A 13,385-nucleotide genomic window follows, 5' to 3' on the forward strand; every position below is an offset into this window, starting at 1 on the left:
GTAGAGGCTGTTCCGATGTCGTACGGAAATACCCTAATGGGTTTTATAAACGCAGACATGGTCACGTGCACTCGGATTGTTCGCTGAAGACGGCCGCTTTCCACGTTTTATCTAGCGCAATATCGAGATATTGCGCGGTTGCTACTTAATGTAGCATCTTATGCTACATTAAGCGTCCACTTGCTTCGCGTGGTTGCTACTAATGCACAGTTGCCACTTAATGTCTCTGGTTCTTCAGCTAAGAAAATTGTAGATTACGGTCCTCTACAATGACCTCTTATGTTGGAGCTGCGAAACCGCGCTACAGGGCCTAAGATTCGGCTGTAAACACACGTTACCGAGCAGTGTCTTGGAAAATGTTTACGAGGGATGTAGTAGCCACGTTTGCTTTTCACGTGTTTTCATCCGTTCCTGTAGCTGATAACCATAGAAAAAACTTCGTTTAGTGCGACAGCTTACGGTTATGATGGATGAACAAATTCTTAAACATCGGGATGTTCAGTTAATGTGTCGGCAAGCGCGAAACCAAGATCGGAACACGAGTGGGACCTAACACCGGCGGGCTGCCTTGATAGGTAGCTAACTGTGCCATCTAACCGGGGGTTCAGAAAGGTGGTGTCGAAACTGTTCCAGACCGACCAATAGAAATTTTGCGCGAACTACGAAAGGAGGCAGAATTCCGAGATCAAAACGAAACACGGCGACCGAAACGCGTTGCCAGCATACTGGATTACGTTTGTGACGTGGCGCTGCTTGTTACGTCATGCTGTTTGACGGGTCACAAAGCTACGCACACTATCGCACAAATGAGCAGATAAGCAGTTGTGACAATGAGAATAAGAAAAATAAAATACCCAAACATGAATTTGGTAATGTGACATTTTTACCTCCTTGTTCACGTCAATTCCTTCACTTGCTTGCGTCCTGCGTGTGTGTTCAACTAACGTTGGCAGGAGTGGAAAAAAAGTAAACAATCAAAAACTGTTTCCTCTTGTTGTGGGATTAATGTGATTACTCAACTCAAAACGACCTTTCTTTTGGTATTAGGTGGTTATTCGTAGTTGTTACTTGTATACGCGGCTAAATATTGGCTCGAAGGGTAACCTCCTTGATCGAAAGAATTAATGAAACCTGCAGTAGTAAAACGAAAGGGTTTGCGACTCACCTCACTGAAAATGCACGCAATACGGGTGTGCTCTTGCTACGTAATCGACCGCGTTCGATGGTTGCGCTATAGTTGTCTTGCACAGAAAATAAACACCGGAGCCACGCACAGCAAAGATACCAGCTGTATACGGCATACTGACACGCCGGAGAGCAGAATGAACCCGTTGGTCGAGAAATGTCTCGTTGTACAGTTTGTCCCCCATTTTTTTTTGCCCCTGCCGGCATGTGTGCCTTTTTACAATTTCTTGCTTAGAATTAATTTGTCCTTCTAGCGGTCGGAAAGGCTACTGAGCTGCAACGTGTCAGCTGATGCATAGATTTTTTGTTTCATATGCGCAAAATCAGGTTCAAGGAACAGCAAGGACACAGCGAAGCCTGACAAAATCGTTTTACTTTGCGAGTTTTCGTTACTAAAGCGCAAGATTACGAGTAGTTCAGTTTTCAAGCACACCTCGCCACCTTCGCACTCAAAGAAGGTAGTTTTGAAAGAAAAAGAAAAAAAAAAAAGAGGGAAACTTTGGGAGCCCTCGAGCACTTCCAGTGTACATCATGTGGTTCCTCGGTTTGTCTGGTGTAGAGAGGATTCAAGGGCCGCTGAAAACCTTGTGCAAAAAAAAAAGAAAGAAAATGTACAGGAAGGAATAAAGAAGATGATGCATTGTGCAATCAAAAGCGAGGGGAGATCGCTTCTAAACTGACACTTAGCTCACTTCATAACTGCTTGTGCAGCAAAAGGCTCGTATCTATTCCGACTCCCACTCTACAAATGGACCTCGATCCTATCATTTTAAACAACTTTACTTGACTCGATGTGAGCGTTGAGCGCCTTCAGAGGTGACATCTCGACAGATACGCGACTCAAAACCACTATTTAGTCACCTCCGCTATCGTCACCCGCGGGCGCGGTTCTAGTGGAATGAACGACGCTGATTTGAAGGCACTCAGCTGAGCGACGAATTCTATCTTTGTGTCTTCTTTCCTTACTGTAAGAAGGAAGTAAGCTTTTATTGAACCATGCTACGGCTTCTGTTAAACAAAGAAAGAAAGAGAGAAAGAAAGAAAGAAAGAAACAAACAAACAAACAAACAAACAAACAAACAAACAAACAAACAAAAACAGAGAAGCCGGTGAAACCATATGTGCGACCAGGCTGGGTGCTCAAGGTTGCCTCGTAACAAAGAAAAACCGCTAAAAACCGCTCTACTCTCATCACGGAGCCGTTTTAAACCGCGCACGAAGATCAGTGCGCGCGACGTCCTCGGTTTATTCAGCTCTCCTGCGCGCCTTCCTCGGCGCACGTCACTCAGTCACGTGACCCATAAATTCTGGGGGGGAGGGCACGCGAATTGGGTGCGCTCGCCGCACGGGGGCGTGTCGAAGCAAGCGCACGATTCTCTTGTCAGGTACGGAGCGCACGATCTGTGTGTGTGTGTGTGTCTGTGTGTCATCGAAGGGAAGAGAAAAAACGTCTTCGATGCTGGGATAAGGGGAGCGGGGATCTCTGGAGCCCAGGGCCGGATCAAGCGAGCTGCTTTCGACCACGCTCAACTGAAGCGATTTGCGAGATAAGATGCGCGCCGCGGCGATTAGCTTGCAGTTCGCGCGGCAGTCTATAGTGTAGTTTCGTGTAGTGCAGCGGCGGCTCAGTGTAGGTTTGTCAGCAGGAGAAGCGACAAGCTTACACGTGAAATGAGAAAGGCAGAAAGAACATTGCGGGTTGATTTTCTGGGTGTGCGAGAACCCCAACCGCGAGTCCTTTTCGAATGGCGAGTTGGCCTTCCTAAGAAAAATGAACCGCGCACGCCAAATGGCGACGTGTTTTCAGTACGAACACGGGTCGCTGAAAACTGAACCTTTGTCGGTAGTTAGCGCTTGTCTGTCGTCTCCTTTCCTGTCCGTCTGCGCGGTCCCTGCGCTAGGATTCCTAATGTAGAACCAACGAGCCTCAACTCTGGGGCCGAGTTCACAAAGTTTCGCTTTCGTAAGTACACTTTGCCAATGGCCGGCGACCTTCACTACGGCAGAGTCAGGATTGGCTGAAATTTTCTCGTACGAATGATTCTGTAGTAAGATATTTTTTATTAATGCGGGCCCTGAATTTAATTTATAGTATACAGCGGGCTATGCTACACCTGCTTTACTGATTTGTGCCCCACTGCGGCACTAATTTCTGAACAAGCTCACATTGCAATTATCGTTGGAGTCCTGGAGGCAGGGCTGGAAATTTAGTAACAAAAAAGCTGGGCGCTTACGCGCGTTACTGGCGAATGCGTTCTTTTAAGAAGTCTCGCAAAATAAGTTTAGGCGAGAGTTTCGTCTAATTTCGAGGTTCATTAAGTCATAAGCGCAAGTTCGAACAAGTGTTGAGTCTGGAAGTTGCTACGGAGCGGCTATAAAGAGCAATGTCTGCGGAAGCTTCGGTAAAATATATGTGCAGTGTTCCAAGATGTACGCCGCACTTTCCGATTTTCGCGTCGATTCTTTCTAACTAACGCACTGTTGGAATACAATTTGAACGGTTAGTTAGGTAAGGTCAGTATGGTTTAGTGGTGAAGCAAATGTGCCTTGCTTGCTAAGTGACAACTATTACCACAGACACTTAGCTAGTCTAGACTGCGCTCAAATTTGATTAAACGGACGAAGTGGTGTATTGGAGGTTTGTTGCTCACTCTGTTCATGATTTCTTTTTTTTTAATTTTGACTTGACAGCGATTCAAGCTCATTAGGCAGTCTACTTCCAAGTGTGATTCTGTTTTAGTTTTGACTTCCAACTCCGCAAGCAATGCGACGATCACAATTACTGTGCAATCAATCACTCGCTGCGATCGCGCGGTCACCCGAAACTGAACGCCACGTAAAAGCTCGCTAATCCGGCCCTGTTCCTGTCTAAGGTCACCGAGTTACAATGTGGCAATCACGTGACTGCAGCCGATCACGGAGTCAAACACTTTCACGACACACCTGCGACAAACGAAACGCGATTATACTGTCAAAGAGACAACCATTTGTTTTCGCGCTTGCCGACTCCGAATTTAGACAAATGCATATTAGGCAGGGAAACTGAATCGAACGACGCAGAGTCAATACTAGACGCGGACGCCGCTATTCGTTCAAGCCGGGTCCAGGCTGAAATCAGTGGACAAGCCTCAGTGAGGTCTCCGGGGCTGGGTGTCGTAGCTGCAGTGTGGTTGGTTAACTCTTGGGATGATATAATTTAATCAATTTTCTTAAAGCTGAAGCTCAGGTGCATTTTAAAACATTGAAACAAGAATGCTACATTTTCAACTTTTTGTGAAGACAGGAACAAAAAGAAGATTTACTTTAGCTTTTGCTTTAATGACTGCAGGTTGGTTCATTCTTAATCATGAATACGTGTATCAAATCTGCAGCATCTCGCAAGTTAATTCATTGTGAAGCGACGTTCACAAGTAGACCTATGGAAAGCATTCAGTAGATAATAGATCCCATGTTGAAATGATGCTCAATCCAAATCACCCGCAATAATATGATTATAAAATATTTCTATACGAGGCTTTCGTTCTGCCGCAGCACACTCTCCCCACAACGCAGTCGAGTGTAACGTTGGGTATAACACCGAGATGACACCTTTTGCGTGTATGTGTTTTGCTCACCCGTACACCCTGTGTGTAACGCAAGACCTTCCTCATCTGCAAAGAACGAGTTTCATCAGCCCTTTTGCGAGCATGAGAACTCGAAAGCAACCGAGATGTCAAAGCGAAATCATTCTCTTGAAAACCGTCGCATTTGGGAAAACGAAGGAAAAGTCACGGTATAGGTGACACATCGAGTTTGTTGTACCGAACAAGAAACCCAGGTTTTATTCTGAAACTCGTTGTATAATTGGTCTCTCTACAAGTTCTTTCGAGTTTCTAAGTTTCTTTTGTCAACTTTGAAACTGGGCGCCATTCTGTCTTGGACAACTTCGCAGGTTGCGCGTTGAGGCAACACTCGACCCTACTATACACCGTTCCTTATGACGTAACTGCAGGCTCCTGGTGCAAACGAAAAAAGCGTTTCTTGCCCGTGACGCGACTATGCAAAAGGCTTTCTCTGTGATACGAGGTCTAAGTTCTACGCCTACTAAAAAAAATAAGAGGAAACAAGCAAGGTTAACGGAGGCTGCAGTACAGAGACACCATTTCACGCTGTGCCCCACTTGCTCTGGACAGCGCGACAAGACCTTCAGAATGACAGAGTGCACGAAAGGACGCAGCTGGAAGGATGGAGCACACCTTCTCACGACACTAACAGGGGGCATTTAGAGATCTGCGAATGACTGAGACAGTGGTTCATGAATGCGTTTAGAGCGAGCGAACGAAAACGACGTCCGGGGGCGGGTGCACAGTGCTTTGCCCCGGTTTCGTTTTGTTTGCGCCACTTGGGGTCGGCTCGGCTTGGCTTGGCTCAATCTTCACGGCCAATTGGGTTTGCTACAGGCGTGGTACCATGCCTGCCAAACTGGGTTTCGAATTTAAACGCAGTGTACGCCTGTCTGACTTATACATACTTCTAAGTAATCAACCTTGCACAACGGGACAGACAGGAAACGTGGGTTCATATGTTCCCACGCGTAGCTATATTCAAGCCGTTAGAATTGTACCTGCAATGCTTGGATATCACTTTTTTTTAGGCCGGCATTCTGTTCTGCCTTAGGTTTTGTGATCGTTTCACCATCCGTGTTGATAACCTCTTCATTATGGTATAATTTTTACTGTATATGCTATCTTACACATCGATGCTGAAATTTCTGCAACTCCTCATTTTTAACTACCTACGCTGGAGCAAGTGCTGTCAGATTTTGCTTTTATTTCGTTTGCTTCTTTTTCTTCCGACAGTTTGAATGAAATGTCATGCGAAGGCCGAGTCGGGAAGGGGCACAGCCAGCTACAGAATCATCAGGACACTCGCTGCAGCTGTACGCTGTAGCTCAACCACATAATTCAAACTTTAGTCTCGGCCCTTCACTGGGTTAAACAAGTGCGAACCATTCTTTTCACTGCCCAGAGCATGTGCGGCGACGTCTAAACTCTGCGCTCTACCGGCTCGAACGCGTAAAGTTGCGAGGCTGGAAATGCTGGTGACGCACAAACTCAGCTTAGCGCGCTTACGCGCACGCACGCACGCAAGCACGCACACACACGCACAGACTAACACGAGCAACACACTGGCGCGCACTAACAATATACAAGAGCGTTCACATCGCTTTCACGTTCAAGCCGAAGGCCCGTCTGCTTAGGTTGTTCCGTTGCTACAACGAGTCTTCGCTTCATTATTCCCGCATATCCACGTCAACAGCAGCCTGACACCTTCGAAATGAACATTTCTCCTACACAGAACTTTGGTGAACTAATCTATTCGCTCAGAGAACCAGCGCTCTAAAGCTTTTCACACACCGAACGACAGAAGGAATCAAGGAAAAAAAAATTAACCGACGCGTCCTGTCGTGTTGGTTGTGCGAACCCGATCTGCAGCGTAGCCAGTTGGTTGCCGATGTGCTCAACGCGGATGCCGCGTGATTAAACGGTTAGCTCGCGAAGCAGCTTGCTCAATTCTAGCGGCTAACGACAGTTTCGCGAACTCAAGCTCAAAGCGTATCAACATCCACAGTGAAGAACTTCAGAATGACCATCGGGAAGGGCAGGGGTGAGGCTGGGAGAGGGGAGGGTTGAACGCTTGCCCAATGCTGGGTGACTTTCACATCACGTGTTCGCGACGCAGGGTACAATATATCAACTTTTAGTTTTTTTGCCGAGCCTATATATATATAGAGAGAACAAGGTACAAATCCCAGTATCGTAAAAACTAATCTCGGTGCCGGCGAGAGAGAGTACGGCCACCGGCATTCCGACTCTGACCGGCAAGTCACTGTCTCGGGGCTCTCGTACACATTTCTGAACGTACACTGATTGCAAAGGTCTTGTACATGTATGCCGCAACAACGGCTACACTCCCGGCTCATTACACTGTACTATGTGAGCCGGGTTTCAAGAAAGAACCAATACACCACCGCTCAAGAGTCGTTCTGTGGCAGTACCAACTGCAGACGCGTGTAAAGATCGTTCACTCCGGGAAACTCTTCATTCCTCGCATCGCTTTAACACCCCACAGATATCCCCAAACATCTTGACATATACACAGGTGAGCTAACCTGTGTTCTCCACCTTTCTCCACGTGTTTTTTTTTCCGAACAACCTCCAGCAACAGCAACTGCCGACACCTGTCCCGACGGACAACAACTTCTTCGAGGTGAAACAAAAACGTCACCTTATACCTGTCCAACGTACTACCTGATCAGGTTCGTCGGTTGGAATGACGCTATAATCCGGCAGCAAGAGGCATTTACGATTTACAATTGTTCCGGCTCCGGTTGTTGTCAAGTGCGAGCAAGTGGCTCAGTCCTGTCTCTTATGAACCAGACGGTATCCACCCCTCAGAAAGAAAGACGGTATTGCGAGAACAGCTCTCAAAGGCGGCTGAAGCCAGGCGGATGAAGCAAGACACGTGACCACAAGGGACCATATTTGTGCTTTTAAATAAAGTGCTCACGATGTTCGTGCGGCTCGGTAATGGTGGTTTTGATTGTTTCCGGGCTGCAGTAGAGATTGTTTGATCTGCACCACGATGGCCACTTGGGACCTAAAGTTCTTGAACTTGTCATCTGCACAAAATTTAAGCGGGCTGATCTAGTAGCAGAAGACTTGAAAACTAAATCCTTTATCTAGCCGCGACCCTGGTACTTGCGTACTGGAATCTATTCAACAGGCGCTAGCATGTGCTATGGACGATCAGTTAGACAAAGCAGATAAAAAAAAAAAGAACAACGGAATTGACAAAGCAGCACAAAAGCGATGTGCATACTCTGAGCTATCATAACAAAGGGAGAAGAGAAGTCAATCTGTAAGCAATCCTTGAACAGGAAATGTTTTTGTGTGTTTAAGCTTGTTTAAAACAGGGCTTTCAGTGTCAGATATTCACTAGAGCACTTACAAAAGGCAGTCGGACAAAGCTCCGTCACGGCCGCTACAGAAATCGCTCCCTTCGCATTGGCGTCTTTAACACCGTGGAAACGATTTCTGCGCTGTCCAGTCGTCTCCGCCTCCTTTCCTTGAAATTGAAAAGTATTGCGCGCGCCCTTTAACCTGCCGAACTACAACTTTCCCGCTATTCCTCCACCTTCGTGAATCCCTCGCCAGATTCTGCAGAACACTCCCGTCTTTACAACTTCACCGACATCGCAGTGTATCCTCTACACTCCTCACCTGCCATGACCTCCCGCCCTTGAGCACCTGTTCTTCGCCTTGTTGGCGAGAACCCTACAAACACTACCGCTACTACACACTGGCGCCCGGCGTGCAGCCGAGACCACAGCCGAAGAACACAGCCCTCCCGCAGGAGGCGGTGGCGGCGGAGGCAGTTCCACGACTCTCTCTCTCTCTCCCTCTCCCTCCCTGGACCACTTCTCCGCTGCTGAGTTTTCCCCTCGCCACTTGCGCGGCGAGTGGGCCACCACCACACGGCACACAGAGAGCGAGGGGAAACGAAAACACGTTGCATATTGCCGAGTGGACGGGGCCGGACACCCCCACCCCTTGGTTTTCACATTTTGAGCGGGCGAGACGAGGACGCGAAGGCTAGGAGCGTTCCTCATAAGTACTCGACGATATCACACTTGATGGATGGGTAGCTGGAGTAGAGAGCAGTCCTGTCCTGCACCATACGGCTGAAGAGGAACGGCAGCAGCGGGGCGCCGTCGGGTTCGATTAGCGACACCGTGGCGGTGCCCGACGGGGACGTGGCCTGCTGGTGATGCGAGGACGACGGCTGCTCGGGGCCCCGCAGGGCTCCGAGACTCTTGGCCCGCCGCCGCACGCTCATCTGCTGCTGCTGCTGCTGGGGGCTCGCCTCCGGGGCTGCTGGCACGCACGGGGTTTTTGGGGTAGCGGCGTCGGTGGCGGGTGGGGAGAAGGAGAAAACGAGTGTTACACAACTGCGAATCTTAGACGTATGCAAGCAGCGTTTGCCAAACGTTTCGTTGTACGAAACGCAACGGAACATCCCCCTAAACAAGATATGAGCGCCCTGGATCAGCGATGCTTATTTCGGTTGCTTGTACTGAAATTGCTCCACTTTGCTTCTATAGTCAGATTACCTCGAAGCAAAGTGACAACGTTCTGATGGCGACGAGACAGAGGTTTATAGGAAGAGGGAGACTTTATGGCAATGAGCTGCGACCGAAAAAGAGATGTCGCTGGAGCGAACATCGTTTCGACAACGGAGGGCCCTGCCGATGAAGAGTGCCCTTGTCGAATCGTTGGCTTCAGCGACATTTCTTATTCGATCACTGTTGATAACGTTCTTATCGGCCTTCGTGACATCACCTGTGGGACGTCTTCTGCACAACCAACCACGAAGAAGCATCGGTTGTTGCGACAAGACGAGACAAACGGAAAGACGCATAGGTTCGTGCAGCCAAGTAACACAGCCGCTTATTTCTTCTGCGTCGAAAGCACTTTAAATTAAAAAAAAAAACTTACGCAAATGTTTCACAGAAACACGATACATGACCAGAACGCTTGCTCATGATCTACCCCTAGCCAGAGGCCGCTCATTGCTCTAAAAGGCGGCATTCTATTGCAAAATGAAAGCCCGTATTTGGTTATACGCTTTCGAGCTTTCCAAATGTTGGCCCTCTTGCTGCATTATGCAGCACAGTTTGCAAGTTTACTTAATTCACTGCGTTATTAGAAAGCCATTGATTTCGCTTCATGCATGTGCTCGCGCAGCCATGCATGCACTTTCGTAGACCGCGTGACAGCAAGAAGCATCGTTGCCGCGCAAATGTATAAAAAGAAACGAAGTTGTGCTGTGCACTCATGCGGTGGTCCGTGTAACCCGCGTCACGGAAGTGCAGCGAAAATCCCTTCTATCAATGCGGACCAGTGTATTAAGTAACTTGCTAACGCCATAACACGTTTAATCTGATCCCGTTCTACAGTATATTCACAGGACATGCGCGCCTCTTTTACAACCTTTTCATCTCTAGTCCTTTAGCTGGCAGCACAGAACTAGTAGCAGTATACTTTATTTTTCGATGTTATGTGCCAATTTCCTTTACCCGACATGTTGCCACCAGTATGCTCAAAAGCATTCGGAAATTAAAAAAAAATTGCAGTAATGATACGTCTATTAAAGATACTCTCACCCATCTGGCCGTCATAGCAAACGGGAAGAAGCCAAGAGAGAAGTCAAAATTGCAGTGCATAGCATGAATGAAAAGCCCCGCGGATGTTTAGGGAAAATGCTTTTTGCGTGAATGGTGGATGGCCAGAAGCGTAAAAAAAAGTAGAGTGACTTATTCATGCGCTTGCAGTTTCGCCATTCCACGACATGAATACAACTGCATGCGCTGTCTGGCTTGGTTACAGTTAGCAAAAAAAAAAAAGAGAAGCATAGTCACGTCGCTCTGGCACAACTTGAGCAATGTTTTTCCATAGTAGCATGGCGTTTCATTTGCGTGAAGCTCAGCGGTATAGTGCCTGGAAGACAGCGAGTGATGTGCACACGTGTGCTCTGGCGTTGCTCATTCCGGGCGATGTTAAACTTACACTCATCTGACTGGAAGTCTTGGCAGTCCTGGTCTGGAAGCGCAAGCAGAGGTGACAACTCTGCAGGAGGTCAAAAGTCACGAAGTTCCTTTATTTGCCCTGAACGCCCATGACGTTCGTCACAATGAATACGACTGTAAAGCTACATGTGTATGTCATGTTTTTTTCTAGATCGATTCTTGTGCTGGTGATCACACTGCTGGATGCACGGGACTGTGCCCGTCGTATACATAAGCAACGGTTTCTGGATTGAAGCCGGAAAGAAAACAATAAAAAGAAAACAGCAGTGCGAAAGTTCTGCTTGTCTGTTTTCCATCCTCACATGGCACGGCTTTGCTGGATGAATTTTATACAAAGGCCTGGCGGGGGCAACTTGTTAGGGTCCATGGTACCACATGTTAGCGCAGGAGGCTCAGAATTCAAATTTGTCAGAAAGACAAAATAGCAGGAAAGTCCGCACTGGCTGTAGCAGGATACAGCCGCGAGCGCCCGCCCGCGTGACGCTGTATCTCGAAAGTCATCTATACGGCGGGGGCAGAGTCCGCCCTCCCTGTGTTTTCGCGGCTAAGATCGCGTTGATGCGAGCGCCGGCACGAAGCTCAATTCGGTCGCTGCTGCTGCCGCGCTGACTCACTCCAGTGTTTTGACTGCGAGTTTCCGCGGCCATACTTTCATGTTTGCTTGTGCGTGCGTGACACCATGCTTGTCAATTTAGTTAGTGTGCCTATGTTTACAAGTTTATACGGGCGATAAAACTACTATCCTTATTTTGTATAGCTGTCCACTAATTTGCTATTGCAATCGATGCTTCGCCTTTCGGGTGAAACTGCGACTTTTTTCTTTGCCATGCAGTGGAATTGATTTTTTGAGGAAAACAAAGAGGTGAGAAAAATGGAAGCGCGACGGAAAGGATGACATGGACAAGACACCGGAAAACCGCGTTCACAGCTGTCGTAGTAAAATCTCACGAGGGTTGTGCTACCTTCTCGCCAATCGCCATGCGCTTTGTAGGAATGTGTTCATGCTGTGGCTTGTGTTTTACGTAATTTGAACCACACTAAATATTCTACGACACCTCCTGTATAGCTATACCTACGAATGTTTCGAATTTCCACTGTTTAACTCGCTATAAGTCACGTAATTTGCAAACGTTTCAAACCCCCGGCAAGCAGTCGAGAAGAACACTAGTTAGCTGACCCCTCTAGCTTTCTGAAGAGTATAGGTAGGCACTGTGCCCCTTCCGGTGGCAGTTGCCAGCCTGCTCCTCGCTTTCCGAGTGTAATTGTTCAATGCTGTTGCATCTGATAAAGCGTGGGGTTTTCCCGCAGGCGGAATGGCGCCGGACACCCACCGTCCGAGGAGCCGGCCCTGTCGGCGTGCAGTGCCAGCCCGTTGGCGAGGGCGCCGCGGTGGTGCGTCTCCCTGCCGCCCCCGTACGGTGACGCGCCAGACATGGCCTGCTGGTGCTGCTGCTGGTGGTGGTGCTGCTGCGTGAGGCGCAGCTGGACGCTGCCGCTGCGCTGCTGCCGGGTGGCTCCTCCGCCGCCGCGACCCATGGCGGCCAGGGCGGCCGGGCTGCCCTGAAGCGACGCCGTCGAGAGCTTCCTGCGAGGCCGCGATGTCCCGACAAAGATCAGTGACGCTCTGCATGTCCCGCTGAAGCTGGAAGGACACCGGCGAACTGGACATATCGCGCCGTGGAAAAGCGCGCGCTGTTACAGAGTACGAATGGGGACCGTGTTTGTTCTCCTCCGGCCCCAACGATTCAACTGGCATCGTTGGTCGTTGCCGTCGTGTTTGGCTGGCCGTATAGTTAGCAAGCGTGGACGGTCCTCGGCATCCGGCTGTCTACGGATACACACACCAACGTGTCGCTACAATGGTAAGAAACGCCAACTAAGCGTGTGTTTCAATTATGGCCAGCATTGAAGACAGTTTCTACGCTTAGTGGTAAAAAGACAGCGTCGAGCCCAAATACCCAAAACGCACGTAGAATACATTTTGTAGGCATATTGAAGAAATCTGTGTGACTCCGACGCCACCCTACAAAAAAAAAAAAGAGCAAAACTTAGAAAAACACATATCATAGCTGTAAAGTGTAAGAACCTTCTAAAAACACAACGTAGCTTACATTGGAAAGCGTGACTACGTTTTCTTGTGCGCAGGCGACCGTAATTTCCTTCCAGTTTCCAAGCATTCAGCTCAGCTGCCCTCTTGTTCAGACAGCAAAGTAGCCTGCATAGTTTTTGGTTTCGATTCTGTTTTCGCGGAGCTGTGCTTTTTGGTCGGCGTTGTCAGATTTGGAACGAGACTTTTAATGGTCACTGTCGCTTAGCTGTCCATTTAGCCGGCTACGGCGAGTATTGGAACATGGCTTAAGTGCATCCTTATGTCGACAGTGCGCATGCATTACACTGAACTTACGATAAGCCAGTCATAAGAATATGGTTGCGCGGGCGTTAGTCCGCGACAATGGCAGTGTTCACACGTGCTACTGCTTCCGTGTCACATGTAAACAGTTCATTCAAAGCGGAGAAGAGTGAAACAACGGAGAGTGGTCGGTTCCGGTAGGTTTCTAGTATGTCGCTTAAA

The 13,385-nt window shown here is 48.5% G+C and overlaps 1 protein-coding gene across 1 annotated transcript in view; it reads right to left on the reverse strand.

Annotated features, from left to right (window-relative positions):
* Positions 1–3,288: 3,288 nt before the first annotated feature.
* The window catches only part of LOC119433994 (gamma-aminobutyric acid type B receptor subunit 2), a 350,459-nt gene continuing 340,362 nt past the window's right edge, over positions 3,289–13,385 (reverse strand). The window contains exons 19-21 of the mRNA XM_049658564.1: positions 12,145–12,398; positions 10,794–10,853; positions 3,289–9,098 (exon numbers count right to left, since the gene is read on the reverse strand). Of these exons, the coding sequence (XP_049514521.1) occupies positions 8,833–9,098; positions 10,794–10,853; positions 12,145–12,398 (580 nt within the window). The 3' untranslated portion in view covers positions 3,289–8,832. The remainder of the gene's footprint in view (positions 9,099–10,793; positions 10,854–12,144; positions 12,399–13,385) is intronic.

The sequence above is a fragment of the Dermacentor silvarum genome, chromosome 11 (assembly GCF_013339745.2).
Source record: "Dermacentor silvarum isolate Dsil-2018 chromosome 11, BIME_Dsil_1.4, whole genome shotgun sequence".
NCBI lineage: Eukaryota > Metazoa > Arthropoda > Arachnida > Ixodida > Ixodidae > Dermacentor > Dermacentor silvarum.